We start from the raw sequence: 14705 nt of genomic DNA on the forward strand, positions 1-14705 counted from the left end.
CAGCCAGCATCACCACGTATTCAACGCACGGTGTCGTGTATCTGTATGCCGTAATGTACATGCTCCGTCTATGGATTTTTCGCACCAAGGCAACAAGGGAACCGCCGTCGAGCCCATCTGCAGCTCGTCAGGAGAGAGCTCACGACGGCCAGATGGGGAGGACGACTTCACAGACCAGGCCGTCTAGTTCGGCAAATGACCGCAAACCCTCTCGGCCTGGGTGACCAGGGCCTCAAACACACCCTGCACATGCTCCTCCCGGACGCTCGGCACCCCCAAGCACACCCGGATGGCAAACTTGCCGCCGACGACGGTGCTCGTCAGGTAGAACTTGCCGGCGGCGTTGACGGCCTCGTAGACGGTCTCGGTGCGCGCGTTCACCTCGTCCTCGTCCCTGCCGGCGACGCGCAGCGAGAGCAGGCCGAACCTGGCGCGCGTGAAGAGGACAAACAAGTCCTTCCTGCTGGCCAGCCTCCCCTCCAGCTTCTCGCCCATGGCCACGCCGTTGCGGATGTGCGCCTGCAGGCCCCTGATGCCGTAGCTCCGCAGGACGAACCACAGCTTGAGGGAGCGGAAGCGGCGGCCCAGCGGGATCTGCCAGTCCCTGTAGTCGGTGACGAGCGCGCTGTCCGAGAACTGGTTGCGCAGGTAGGGCGGGTTGATGCTCAGCGCGGCGACGAGGTCGGCGCGGGAGCGCACAAAGGTCGCGCTGCAGTCGAACGTGGTGAGCATCCACTTGTGCGGGTTGAAGTTGAAGGAGTGGAAGCGCGACCAGGCGGCGGCCATGTGCTGGTTCTCGGGGAGCAGGAGGGCCGACCCGGCGTACGCGGCGTCGACGTGGACGAAGAGCTCGGCGCTGCCGGCCGCGGCTCGGGCCCCGAGGACGTCGGCTATGCCGGGGAAGTCGTCGACGGCGCAGACGTCGGTGGTGCCCATGGTGGTGGTGAGGTAGAAGGGCTCGAGGCCCCTGGCGGCGAGCTCGTCGAGCGTCCTGGCCAGGGCGTCGCCCGTCATGGCCAGCCCGTCCTCCTCGCGGATGGGGACGGTGGCGAAGCGCACGCCGAGCACCTGGGCGGCCTTCTTGGTGCTCGAGTGCGCGCCCGCGCTGCCGACGGCCACGAGCTTGCTCCGCAGGCGCCACGTCTCCTCTTCCCTTTCCTCCCCGTCGCCGAGGTGCGCCGTCCGGGCGGCAATGTACTTGTCCCGCGCGGCGACCATGACGGTGAGGATGGCCTCGCTCGCGGAGCCGTGCAGGACGCCGCCGCCGCGCGTGCTCCCGGCGGATGTGAAGCACTCGGGGAGACCGAGGGCCTGGGCGAGCCAGTCGAGCACAATGGTCTCGAGCTCCGTCACGGCAGGGCTGCAGATCCAGTTGAAGTGAGCGCCGCTAAAGGCGTTGGAGTACATCTCGGCAATGGCCGCGGGGTAGCTGCTCGACGCGGGGAAGAAGGCCATGAAGCCGGGGCTGGACCAGTGCGTGATGCCGGGCATGATCTTGTCCTGGATGTCGGCGCGGATGGCCTCGAATGGCTCGGGGTCTAGGGGTGCCGACGGAGGCAGCAGGGGGCGCAGATAGCCGGGCTGGACGTCGGAGACGACGCGTCTGGACGAGACCTTGTCGTGGTAGTCGGCGACTGTGGTTGCCGAGGTGTTGTCAGTTGGGCCACGTCAACAACATGTGCGGGCAGCGAGCGGGTTGAAGAAGGGGGCCGAGGAGGCGTGGCGGCAACGTCGTCGACGTGGTCGACATCAACATCAACAACCACAGCAGCTCGGCCCAACAGAAACAGACGCAAGAAACAGACATACTCTCGTCGATGGCCGCCTTGGCCGCCGTTCTGAATTCCGTGGTGTCCATGATGCTCGCCTGTGGTGAGACGCCCGTGCAGCAAATCTCACTGCAGCACCGTTGGTAAATTGACCTGTTTGAAGTTTCTCTCGGAAGCAAGTTGTGTCGGCGGTGGCGTCGGAGCCCATTTATCCATCCCACTAGTCCCGACTTTGCGCCTTCCCCGACTGCCGACTTGCCCACCCCTGATTCAAGCAGCAAGCAGCCGCGGTGGTCTCCGGCGGCGACGGCGAGCGGTGAGCGGTGAGCGGTGACACAGGGAAGCCTCCCGCCTCCCTCCATCTCGGCCTTCCTTAGTCGTCCGCATCATAGCAACTCGGAACGCGGAACGCGGCAAGTGTTTCCGCGGCGCCGCGCTCGCATGTCAAACTCGTCGCGCGCGCCCTTTCAAGACATGCCATGACGACCTGTTTGTTGCATTTCTTGTCAGCCAGCTTCATTTCCACCGCCCCAGTATCGGATAGACCCCCATCACATGAGCACTGGTCAAGGCGACCCAAAAAGATATCTCGTAATATATTACTGCCCTGGTCCCACGTCACCCGTCAACTCCTTCGCAGCCCGTCGACTTGCCTGTTTCACCCATTCGAGTAAATACGCTGCCTCTCGTCCCAGCCCTCCCCCCCAAAATGCGCTTCTAGAGGAAGTCAATGTGCAGCTATAAAGTCAGTCTTGAATCCCATACATGTATGCTAAGCCCAGACGCCTGATCGGGGCTGTTCATGCGCGCCTCGACCTTTGAGTAAGCCCTTCAAGAAAAATCAACACCGCCGACAATTCACTGTAAAAGAGCCGTTCAAAATGCACAAACAAGTAAATCAGCCGCAAATTAAACCCCATCTTGTCCAGAACTTTCACATCCCTAATCGACTTTGATAGCACTAGACAAAGGCGTCAGTCAGCATCTGGCCATGCCGGCCATCATTCCATACTCAACATACCCGTATATTCTTCGAACGAACGCATAGGCGCTCAGAAATCCGATCGTTCCCGTCAGAAGCCCATACACACAGCAAGCCATGAAGCTGTAGCTGAAGAAGAGCATGCTGCTTACAAATCCCGTAATGTGCAGCTTGAACAAGTAATACCAAATGCTGTAGCCAAACACCCACAACGCGCTGCCGCCGCCCACAAAGAATGACTGCCACCACCAGTGGTAGTTTTCGGAGCATAGCTGAATGTAAATGGTGACAACGGTGACCTCGGCAATCGTCACCACCAGGATCACTGACACAACCGCCAGGAATCCGAATACATAGTAGTACCCGCTCTTGTCTTGCCACAAGGACTGGAAAACAAACAGAAGCTCGATGAAGATGACGGCAAACGGAATAAGCCCGGCCAACAGGATTGACTGCAGTGACCTGATGTACCAAGCTTGCTGCGGCACCTGGCGAGGAATCGCGGCCGTTCTGGTAGGATGCACCCATGCGCCTGCCCGGAGATAACCGTAGTAGGACCCTGACAACACCAGAGGCACCTGGACGCACAACCACAACAACACGACGGCAATCAGGGTTCCAAAGGGGATCGCGGTGCTGGATGCCTGCGCCCACACAAAAAGGTTCAGAATGAAGACAAGTCCAAACGCAAGGCCGGGGAACAGCGAAGCCGTGACCAATGCGTTTGCTCTGTAATCCCGACCGTCAAAGCTCTTGAACACACGAGCAGAAAAGTAGCCGGAAAAAAGGCCGGCGAAGATGAAAAGGCCGACACCCACACTGACGAAGCCGCCACGGAAACTGGGGTTCAGAACACCGAGTGCGCTCAGCAGGACCAAACCCACGGCCATGAACATGAGTTGCATGCCAGAGCCCACAAGCGGTGCCAAAACATTTCCGAACCGTGGAGTTCGAAACACATCAGCATGCAGGAGCTTCCATCCGGTCACGTCCTCAAAAGCCTCATCGTCGGACGAGATGTCGGCATCATTTTCCGCATCGTCGCCCTGGTCGAGCAGACCAGGCTTCTCCCTGGGCGTTCGGTTGCCGGATCGACTCTTGCGCTTTGATCGGAGTTTTCCATCCTCGGCCTTGGCGTCCTTGCATCCTCGAATATCGGTGCGGATCGTCTTGGCAAGAATAATCATGACAATACCGGTCAGCAAGCCACAAATAATGAGCGAGTTGACAATGGCAAGCCAGTGAATACGCGAGCCCTCTTCCTGGTTTACAAAATACAGATCCCAGCGGTGAGACCATTCAATGGTATCATCTTCTCGGAAGTAGACGGAGTAGGTGTAGGGAATGCTGATTGTACCCCCCGCGTGGTCATCGTCAACTTCTGTAACAGCAGGCTGGTAGGATGAGTCGGCATAGTTGGGTGTAGCCGCATCGAGAGTTTTGTTGGGGGTCATGTGGAGCTCAAAAGGCTGGTTGACGTTTTGCAGATCAACGGGGCATCCCCTGGTGTCTCGCCTGTTTCCATTGCCAATACTCTTGGGGTAGACCTCGAATCCGACAATGATCTTTTCGCCCCGGGCACCAGCTCGTCCAGCGGCTGACCGATAGCGAATGACGATGGTGTGATGGTTATGCAGATAGTAGCGCGCCCTGCCAGTGCTTGGGGAGAAATCAGTATATCCAAGTTTGAAACCGGCGGCGTAGTACTTTTTGGTCTTGTCCACGGTAACAAAGCTCGTAGCACCAGGCAAGTTATCAACAATCCATTCAGTGACGTAACCATCGCGAACCAATTCTTTGGCGCGTCTGAGACCACTGTGTGATATTTCCTTGGTGCAGAGGACGCTGCACGACGTGTCTTTGTTCATGGCAAGCTCAATGTCGGAGGCCATGATGCGGTCTCCACGAAGGATCTCGCCCAGATTGAGTGGGATACTTTGTCCGCTGAGAAGCCCAGCAGCAGATCTGTGCTGCCCGGTTGGCGGACAGACAAAAGGTAGGTCGTAATAGGCATACTGGAGTTGGGTATTATCGGAGTAGACCTTGTTGACCATGAGCGGGATCTGCTGCTCTTCCTTGTAGCTCTTGACTGACCATCCTGTTTCCATCAATTAGCGACCGAGTGGACAAGCGACCACAAACACAGAAGCGCACCGGGAATATAAAAGGCGTCTACCGAGCAGAGCAATGCCAAGTTAAGCAAGGTGCCGAATCCGCCATTTCTTGCTACCCAGAACATTGTGGATTTGTGTGCCTTGTACCCAATACAGATTGACCGTGGGTTCCGCTTGGCCTACAGATAATGGAGGCTCCGGATTCTGTGAGATTATGACCTTCGTGTGACTCGGCAGCGGCGCGACCGAATCGAGTGATGGGCAACTCGAAATCAAGTGTCAATGCCACAATGGAGGATCGTGTACTGAGTACGGTCTGTTGTGAAGCCGACGAGGGTGCAAGCGAGCTTCCCGCACTCGCTCGACGCGACAGCGAACGGGTGTAGAAGAACGGGAGAAAACGAGTGCAATCGGCACTGAGTGCCGTAAGTGTTGGCTCAGTCGCTATGGATCTGTGGGCGATGCGGGAAACGCGGGCTGGGATAGACAAGTCGAGGCCGAATGCCAGGCGATGGGAATGGATTCAACGTCGGCCTCGCTGCGAAAGCCGTTGCAAAATGGCACGGTAAACCAGTAGCGGCTGGGTTTTGGGTGAGGAGGTCGGGACCTGACTATGGCCGTTGTAGCAGTCGATATGGGGGTTGTGCGATACGACTGCTAGCTCGTGGGTGCCCAACACTTATTTCGATTGATGAAGGAGTGAGGCCAGATGTCCAATGTCACCACAGACAAGCATTTGAGCATCTGGCGGAGCAGCGGGAAACCTTGTGCCTGCAAGCCGGAAGCGAAGCCGGGTTGTGGAACCACGCCAAGGAGAGCAGTTACATAAGTACGCGGGCGGCGCGCGCACACATAGGTACCTACCTAACCTACCTAGGTACTAAGTAACGTTAGCTAAGTACACAAAGAGACAGGGAGAGAGAGAGGGGGGGAGTAACTTACTAAGTACTGAATTAATACAAAACTGTCCAGACAAGCACACTACCTGCAACAAAATCAAGCGAGACAGCGGGGCTTTGTGTGCGGCACAACGCACTGCTCCTTCCTTCAACGTTCTGCGTCCTAGCACCTGCCGCTCTTGCCGTCGTCGGCTGCCATATGCAACTCAACTACTCCGTACGGAGTACTTACTCCGTATCCGCACGCCCAAGTCGAAAACAGCCATCTGTCAAATAAACAGAACAAACAAGTGGGGAGGCTCCCCGCGCGCCCCCAGTTCCAACACGGCCGCCAATCAGATTCACTTGATCCCCCAGTCCGTGGTAAAACAACAAGGGCAAGATTTATTTTCATCACTTTTCCTATTCATTATTCCAGACTACGTGATACTGCTACTATCACCAATGCTACGCACTCTGTAAATTGGCCTTGGAGCTGCGGTAGCTCTACTTACTCCGCAGGTTAAATACAAATGTCGGGTCGTTCGTTATCCAGATATACCGAGTAAATTGCCAACTCCGCCGTCTGGTCTCTCGCCTGGTGCGTCCATGGTGGCCTTGATGTCCAAAGCACAGTCATTTATCTGACATGTTGTATTACAACACCCAAATTACTATGCTCGCAGCTGCTATATAATACCAGACTACTCTTGCGTCACATTTTGGGCATGCCACCGGTCGACGTGGCCTTGAGCAAACGCCACGCTCTCGTTGTTCCACGTTTCTGTACATGTAAGTGAGTAGTAGACTATCAGGGTCCATTGCTTGGGCGCGCCTTCGCACTTTTACTATTACTATATGGGTTTATTCGGAAAATCGGGCTTGGCTGGATCCGGGCGAGGCAAAGCCATGGATTTTCAAGTCATTATATTAATTACTTCCGTCGTTTGCGGGTATTTTGCTGTCGTCGTAGAAGATCTCGTGTTGTCATTCATCATCATGTCCCAAGACCGCAAAACGGACCCATGCATTCCATGTCACGGTTGCTCACCACGACGTCAAAAGTTACCTAATGCGATAATTCCCAAACTCATGATGAATCAACGCGGTGTTTTTCCCAATTTCTAGTCCGAATGCTAACTCCACAATGAAACAGACTCATAATACTTTTCTTCTTCCAGAGAATTCTAAGAAAAAACGCTTCAAGGACCATTCGAAGACGCGAGCAAACACGCTAACTAAACAAGAGACGACGGAGGAAACCCGTGTTAGCAGGTGTGAACAAAGACGAGGGTGAAAGGCTAGCTGCAGAATTCAATATTTTTCCAACTCGACCCCTAAAAAAGAAGTAAGAAACGGAGAAAAAAATAAATTATGATGAGCAGAAGATGTATTAATGTAGCAAGTTCAAGGTCGATGGGTTCGGTTGTCACGCAACCCGCACTGCTCGTCGGCCAATTTCGTCGTACCCTGGAAGCATGCTGTCTGTGTGCTCCATCAATTCGGGGAATTGCGTAATGCGGCCATCGAGTTGACCGCCGACGACGGCCCCTTCGTCTGCGGTCATGACGCTCTCGAAACTTGGCAGGCCGCCGTACTGGGGCTCATAAATGGTCTCAACGCCAATCTGCAGCGGGATCGCCAGCGACATGGTCGTATTGGCGACACCAACAGACATGCTAAGGTGCAGGGTATAAGTGCGAGAAATCAGGCAAGAGTGGAATGTGGGCAAGAAAATCTTCTTGGTAATGGGGATGCTGAATGGCACGTCCATGACGGCGCTGTGTCGAATGGGGCATCTCTTGCCCTTTTTCAAGGCATCATCAGAGCATTCCGTCTCTGACTGTTCCTCATCAGCGTTGCCGAAACTGGAGTATCCAGAGTCCCGGCGTCTAGATACGTTGTGCACCCGCCAGACTAGCTTCTCCACAGACTTGTTGTTGAAGATGTTGTTCGACACGGTGTAGCTGAGGGACGGGTTGGCAGTGTAGGTAGCTCGACTTCCCAAGTTGGGGAGAAGGCCAGAGGGGGCTGCGCCGAAAAATGTCGACGACACAAGCTTGCCAGAAACCGAGTTAATTTTGGGAGGGAAAAAATCGGTCGAGGTAGGCGCAAACTCCAGGTTCATCCGAACAACAGAGTCCGACGCATGATGTCCGTCTGCGGATAGCATGACGGCACTGGGCTGAGCGGCAGTGACGGTAAGTTTTCCGGCCTTGACTGAGAAGAGCTTTTTACGAATAGTCTTGGTTCTGGACAGGTTGTATCGCTCGTCTCTGAAGGTCACGTCCAAAGGCGCATCTTCGGGACAGGCTGGAAGTACCTTGAGGATGTGATACCCCTCCATAATCTTCTGGGGGGTTCCTCCTGCTTCAGAAGCTGCGCGATAAGCTCTGGCCTTGACCGAGTATTCAATCAGGACCATGTCTGGGGCTTGATCAGCACGTTCCCAGAAACCAACGGTAGGTGGCAAACGCAAATGCTGCTCTTGCACGGCCGGAGAAGAGCAATAGTGGTTGCAAGCCCCGATGGTGAGATGGTGAGGAACAACGAAGTTGAAAGGGATCGTGTACGTCTTGCCAGCTTCGAAAACGCAGTTGTCCGGCAGCGCAGACCTTTCGATGGGCATCCGCAGCTTCATGAAAGGCCGGAACGAGTGCGAAGGGTACTGCTGGACAAAGTCCAGACGTGTAGCAGCGATACCGGAGAAAATGATGTCAAAGTCATCGAATCGAGTGTCCTTCTGAGTTTTGACAACCGCTTGGCCAGAAATGGTGGACCCTGACGTGTAAATCTTGGAATTAAAGTGTCTCTCAATCTTGATTTGGATATCGAGCCTCTGACTGACAATGTGCTTGGTCGCGCGAGCTCCGACGAGGGCTGCAGCCCCAGTTCCCGCAGCCATTGTGTGGCAGATGCTTATGTTGACTTTGTTGATGAAGGAATCTCTTGTGGCTTGTTTTGGTTTGTTGCAACACTCGACTTCTGGGTGCAAAAGGAAACAAAAAAGATCTAATCAAGTCTTTGACGTCTTTTAAACACGGCTGACATGGGACGACCCTGAAATGTTGCAGGATGCGGAATCTCGACCGAAGCCTTCGACTGAGCGTGTATATAGCCGTGAGAAGCTTGTAGACAGTCGTATTTTTGGTGTTTTGCTGATTGGAATCCTACAAGACGGTGCCCACTCAGGACGGGGCGGCCGTGTGGTGGTTTCCGAGGATAATGCAGCAGGGCAAATGGAGTTTGCGAATTGGGAATTAGGTATTGGTTGGGGGTTGGGAATTAAGAACAATGCATGTGCATGTGTGTGTGTGTGTGTGTGTAATGTATGTGTGCGTAGCAGCAAATTAAGTGGTCTTGATTAAGGTTGAGCGCGGGTGGTACAAGTCATGACACGATGCAGAAACTAGCCGACGCGAAAAGGAGAAGAAACAGAACGTTGAGGTGAACAGGCAAACAGACGGAAGCAAAGCAGACGAACAGCACAAGGCGCCCTGTGTTCGCCACAAGCAAGGACTGAGGAGAAAGTGATGGGAATCTTCACGACACAAACGGCCAAGGATGCGGGATGGGAATCTTTTTTTATCTCTTGTCACTTGGGACACGCCGTGGTCTATGGAGATACGTACATGGACGAGTTCGGAGCGAGATGCAAGCGCAGAGTCGAGTCGACCATTCTAGAGCGTGACCTGGCTCCAGCACAGATCCAAACGTCCCCCTTTGCGGCAGTGGAGGAAGGAGCGAGCGGCCAGCCATGACCTGGGAGTGGGAGGTCCAGGTTGGTACTCCGTATTCCGTCCACATACAGCGCTACGGAGTACACAGTCCCGGTACCTTGAAGGTTGCAAGCGCACGCCACTTTGGCCCCGTCCGGCTCCATGGGCTCCTCCCACCATCTTTGATGCGATGCATGGCATGGAAGGAGCAACAACACGCAACAACAGGCAGGCGTTGCACCTTTGGCCGCATCATGGCATCTCACCATGCCCGCGGGACATGCCACCTGTATACCACATCATGGCTCCGTCTGCGGAGACACGCAAAGTGTGCTCGAAAAGGTCTCTTGAAATTGCATTGCTGCAATTGATGGTTGGCCGGCCGTTCCGTAGATGAACCTAGGCACCAGGCCCAGGACACTGTGTCCGTCGCTCTTGCCTTGCGCCCTCCGTCTGTCTAGTGGAAGTTATTGTGGTTTGTACAACAAGTCATATTTCGACCACAGCTACTCCGTATACGCAGGTGCCTCAGGTACCGAGTGTGGAACAGCCAGGTCGAGGTAAATTCCATCCCAAGCTTGAGCGTGGATGTTTGCTCATCAAGCTGCAGGTCCCTTGCGCCGGCGCGTCCTATTTTGCCTGCAAATGCCTCCTGTTCCGGTCCCGTCATCCGCAACGCCGGAGCTTCTGAGCCGCAGTCCGTCGTTGCCGAGCACCAAGGCACGCCAAGGCAAGCAACGCAGTCGTGATCTCAGCGTCTCGCCCGGCAGTCCTGTTCGACTTTGCTACACTCAACAAGATCCCTGGCATAATAAAGTGCTAGCTATCCAAACCAATTACAATCACATTCCATGTGGTCCTCAACACTTCATCACTCTGCCAATTTCTTTGACCTCGTCCACGGTCCCGTCTCCATTTCTCCTGGTGGAACTCCCAGTGCAGTTCGCACTATTGTGCTGCATCCATACGTGCGGCCATATAATATAGTATACAGTACGTCCACACGGCCAGCCCCAGCTGACTAGGTTTGCAGCAGTATATCAGCAGCATCACACGGAGCAGGCGCCGCAAAATAAGCATCCAGAACGGCCTTGGTTCGCTGTTACAGCTACCCGCCCATTAGCCTCAACCCCACGTCGTCCACTTGACGATTCGTACCAAGTTACGATCTGGTCGGGTCTAAGATCCATGAATGATAATATGATGATTCCGGTCGGCCTCGCATGTGGTAAACGCCCACGTGTCGTGTCCCAACTTGAGTCTCGTGCAGCATCCGGTCCATCAAGGAGCAAGCGCGAGAAAAGTTGAAGGGAAAAAAAGGGGAAAAAAAAAAAAAAAAGAGGGACAAGTGTCCACGGGAACACTTGGAATCTTTCGAAGCCCGTCGTGGACTCGGGTCTGGACCTTATATGGGTGGGCTTGCAAGCCTCACCAAGTGGGCGCATTCGGCGAATGAATCGGAAAGAAGCCAGTATCGCACACCCCTCCGCATAGGGTAATTAATAAGTTAACTAGTTACCACACTCACACTGCCAGGGCATCATCGTCTGGGGCCAAAGTTAAGGTTGACCAGTCAGGGTGCAGCCAGAGTTGCGGCGAATGGCACAGGCAGAGTGCCGCCAGCAAACCAAACACCCGCGTGGAGATGCCAGCTGCCGTGGTCAAACATGCAAACATGGTGCAGAGACAAAGAATCTGGGCTGGGGATCTGTACGGAGCACTTCCACCACGTTCACCGGCGACTTGTGAGTTTGTTTTCCAGAACCCGGGGATAGGCTCTTTGGCCAGAAGCAGAACTTGTCAACGCCTGATGGCCGTCAGAGAGGGAGGGCGTCGACATTCTAATCGAGCCATCTTCCTACATGAAACATCACACATCACTGCACGCTGTCTCCCGTGAGCTTCCATCCATGACCTTGTCTGCATGCAAGCCCATCGTCGACGGCGACGGGAGAAATTGGTCATTTGGGCCTGGAGAGTGTGCGTCTTGTTTTGCAGTCGCGCAATACTTTGAAACATGTGGTCATGCGGCGGATTGGTGCTGGCCACGTTCCGACATCGCTCTTTGCGCCGTCAACGTGCCATGTCGGCAAAACCTTTGCCTCGACCCCGGCACCCGCAGCCACCATGGTGACCACGATATCCAGAGAAAAGGCATCCACCATCCCCATCCAGGCCGCTCCTCCCATCATCAGGAAGCCAATGCTGCTTCTTCTGTGCCCACGTCGTGGTCATGGAAAAGCACGTTGATGTCGGTCCTGCCGTGTCGGACAAACTCGTCCCTGGGAGGGAAATGCAAAATGAAGGTGAGACTACAGAGACGGGAACCGAGCGGTCTCGCCATGTTTGCCAATGCCAGCAACCTGCCCATGTGCAGTGTCAAAAGAGGTCAAGTCCCGACGATGGAGTTCTTCCAATCAAGCCCTTGCTGAGCCGTCGCCATCATCATCTCAATCTCAATGCGCCACATGCCCGCGCAGCACCGTCTCAGGACTAGCGCATTCCCGCTGTCGGGTCCTTGACTCAAGCTTGTTCCCGTGGATCGCGGCCAATGTCTCTGGCGTGCTTGCGTGAAGGGCATCGCCGCGGCCTCCCACGCCAAGCACACGTGTTATGAGAAACCTCGACCGCTTCAACAATAAATACATGGCTGGGAGCCAGCAGTCGCCAGGTATCATCCAAAAGGGTGTGACGCGTGACGCGTACAGGAAAGACGTGCTGCGACCTGGTTGACATGAATGACTATGACCGGCTCTAGGACAGGCCAACGACAAGCTCGCTTGCCGTGCGTGTGTAGGCGGTTCATTCCCAAGAGCCTTGGATTGTAACCAAGGCGGGGATTGCCGTGTAATAAATCAATTCACGCGTCTATCAATCATGGGCAGGCACTGAAAAGGTTGTTTGTCGACTGGCTTGTGTGGGAACGCCGTGGCGAAATGTCACGCAGCCAACCATGGGGCTTGAAGCTCATTGATCTCTCTCTATGCATCGGGATTGTACGCAGGCACGTCCTGTGCAAGGCTCCGTCAAGGCGCCCACAGCACCGAGACGTCCATCGCGGCCTCATTTCGTTTCCGACCATGAAATCTTACAAAGCCGTCGGACCGGCCTGCTGCCCGCCCGCCCAACCGGTCCTGTTGACGCACCGCCATCGCCAACCCGACGATGCGGGAGTGTGTTTTCCGGCGCACGGAAAAACAGGGCCATGCACACTCTTGAACTGAGAGAGAGGAAAGGAAACAGCTACACAAACGCCAACATAAAACATCAACCATGCCACGAGATGTACAGCATGATGCCCGCGCCGGCAGCGACAGCCACGAACTGCGCCAGCGTCTTGCGAAGCTCCCGCGCCGTGTTGGGCCCCGTCTCCAGCAGCTCCGGGATGGCGGCCACGGTGCCGACGTACAGAAACGTGCCGGCCGTAAAGGGCAGCAGCATGTCGCCCCAGGCCTAGTTTGCCCCAAGGGTCAGCAGTCAGCGGCGCGTGGTAGCCCTAGCCCGGCAGGCCGGGCCAGCGAGGGGGGAGGTGGAAAGGACGGGGAAGCAGGCAGACATACCAGGCTTGTGCCCCAGAGCCCTGCATCGCGCGGCATCCCGGGCTCGCCGTCGCGGGTGCTTGCGCCGCCGAACTCCTGAATGGCGATGCCGACGAGGGTGCCTATGAGCGCGCCGACGGCCGTGACAAACTGCGACGCCATGGCCGCCCGCTTCGAGAAGCCCGACTGCACGAGGAGCGCAAAGTCGCCCACCTCGTGGGGGATTTCGTGGAAGAAGACGGCCACGGTGGTGGTGGCGCCGATGGTGGGCGACGCGTAGAAGCTGGCCGACACGGCGAGGCCGTCGGTGATGTTGTGCGTGAAGTCGGCGCTGCACAGAGTTAGCGTGACTGTTGTCCGTCGGGCCTGCAGGTCATGCCACGACTGACATGAGGTTGAGGTACCCCCCGAGCTTGACGCTGGGGTTCGCCTCTTTGCGCTGGTGCTGGTGCTGGGGCTCGGTGGGCTGGGCCTGCCTGTCCCTGTTCTTCTTCTTCTTCTTCTTCTTGTCGTTCCTCGACTTGACGGTGCCGTCGACGGCGTCGACGCCGCTCGCAGCGATCAACGGCGGGGAGGAGTCGGAGTCGGAGTCGGCGTCGGCGTCGGCGTCGGCGTCGTGCGAGTGCTGGTGCGCGTGCCCGTGGCCCGACGAGCCTCCGGTCGCGATGCGCAGCCCCTTGTCCATGGCGACAAACGTCATGAGCCCGACGAGGATGGCCAGCCCCAGGACCAGGTTCCTGTTGGGCTCGACGAGCACGAACCTGGCCCTGTCGGGCTCGTCCTCGCCCACGAAGATCTCGGGCAGCAGGTGGAACAGGGTGTCGCCCAGCAGCCCGCCCACGGCAAAGGCGACCATGACGCCGAGCGACGACGGGTCAATGTCGGTCGGGCACAGCGCCAGCAGGAAGTTGGGCGGGCCCGAGATGTACAGCGTCGCGAGGAGGGCGTTCACGGCCGGAGACCCGGGGAAGAGCACCGCGAAGAGGCGCGTCGTGAGGGACGACGGGGCCGCGGCAGCGCGGGCGTGCTTGGCGGCCGACAGCTCCCGGACGATCGGGCACGCCTGTTGCGGCCTCGTCAGCGCCCGCCGCGCGACGGGTGCCCCGGGACGGGGGCGGGCATCCACGTACCTGCAGCTGATGGTCGAGGTCGTCGAGGCTCAGGCTCTCGAGGGCATGGCCGCCCGTCATGTTCTGCGGCGCCGCGAGCGCGCACGCCGTCAGGGCGAGGGAAAACAGCAGAGCGGCTGCTAGGCGTGCCATGGCGTGGCGTGGCGTGGCGTGGCGTGGCGTGGGGGTCGTGTGGGAGGCGAGTCGACGACGAGGCCGTCACGGCTCACGAGGGAAAAGCTGGTGTTGAAAGCTGGCAACTTCACATGCACTCACCGCCTGCGGCTCGTGGGCTGAGAAGTGGCCAATCAGAGGGGTCGCGGCACGGAGCTCCGGTAGCTCCGGACGCTACGTTGCACCCTGGGCGCAAGCTCAAGGGTGCGATCCCGCCAACTCAACTGACACCAGCAACGCAGGGGTGGTGCGATGCCACTTTGGACGCGATTGATCAGGACGACAGACGACCGAGTGAGCTGTTACCGTCATATGATGTATCATACATGCATGTACCACGTAGAGTGAGCGAGGCCTGTCGGCCGATGACAAAACAAGACAACCACGTCACCGATGCACCATGACCATCTGGACCTGGCTG

General features: G+C 56.7%; 4 protein-coding genes across 4 annotated transcripts; all 4 read right to left on the reverse strand.

Annotated features, from left to right (window-relative positions):
• Positions 1-183: 183 nt before the first annotated feature.
• On the reverse strand, positions 184-1858 carry MAM_04332 (aromatic-L-amino-acid decarboxylase; the record flags this gene model as incomplete). The annotated part of the gene is made up of 2 exons (XM_040823130.1): positions 184-1634; positions 1810-1858. The coding sequence occupies 2 exons, from the start codon at positions 1856-1858 to the stop codon at positions 184-186; spliced, it is 1500 nt and encodes a 499-aa protein (XP_040679009.1).
• An 853-nt stretch (positions 1859-2711) lies between these two features.
• On the reverse strand, positions 2712-4990 carry MAM_04333 (Nonaspanin (TM9SF); the record flags this gene model as incomplete). The annotated part of the gene is made up of 3 exons (XM_040823131.1): positions 2712-2730; positions 2791-4849; positions 4906-4990. The coding sequence occupies 3 exons, from the start codon at positions 4988-4990 to the stop codon at positions 2712-2714; spliced, it is 2163 nt and encodes a 720-aa protein (XP_040679010.1).
• A 2182-nt stretch (positions 4991-7172) lies between these two features.
• MAM_04334 (arrestin) lies at positions 7173-8648 on the reverse strand (the record flags this gene model as incomplete). The annotated part of the gene is made up of 1 exon (XM_040823132.1): positions 7173-8648. One exon carries the CDS (start codon positions 8646-8648, stop codon positions 7173-7175), a length of 1476 nt encoding a protein of 491 aa, XP_040679011.1.
• A 4081-nt stretch (positions 8649-12729) lies between these two features.
• On the reverse strand, positions 12730-14263 carry MAM_04335 (imidazoleglycerol-phosphate dehydratase; the record flags this gene model as incomplete). The annotated part of the gene is made up of 4 exons (XM_040823133.1): positions 12730-12915; positions 13023-13332; positions 13391-14064; positions 14132-14263. 4 exons carry the CDS (start codon positions 14261-14263, stop codon positions 12730-12732), a joined length of 1302 nt encoding a protein of 433 aa, XP_040679012.1.
• Positions 14264-14705: the final 442 nt, after the last annotated feature.

The sequence above is a fragment of the Metarhizium album genome (genome assembly GCF_000804445.1).
Source record: "Metarhizium album ARSEF 1941 chromosome Unknown scaffold_9, whole genome shotgun sequence".
In the NCBI taxonomy this organism is placed as follows: Eukaryota; Fungi; Ascomycota; class Sordariomycetes; order Hypocreales; family Clavicipitaceae; genus Metarhizium; species Metarhizium album.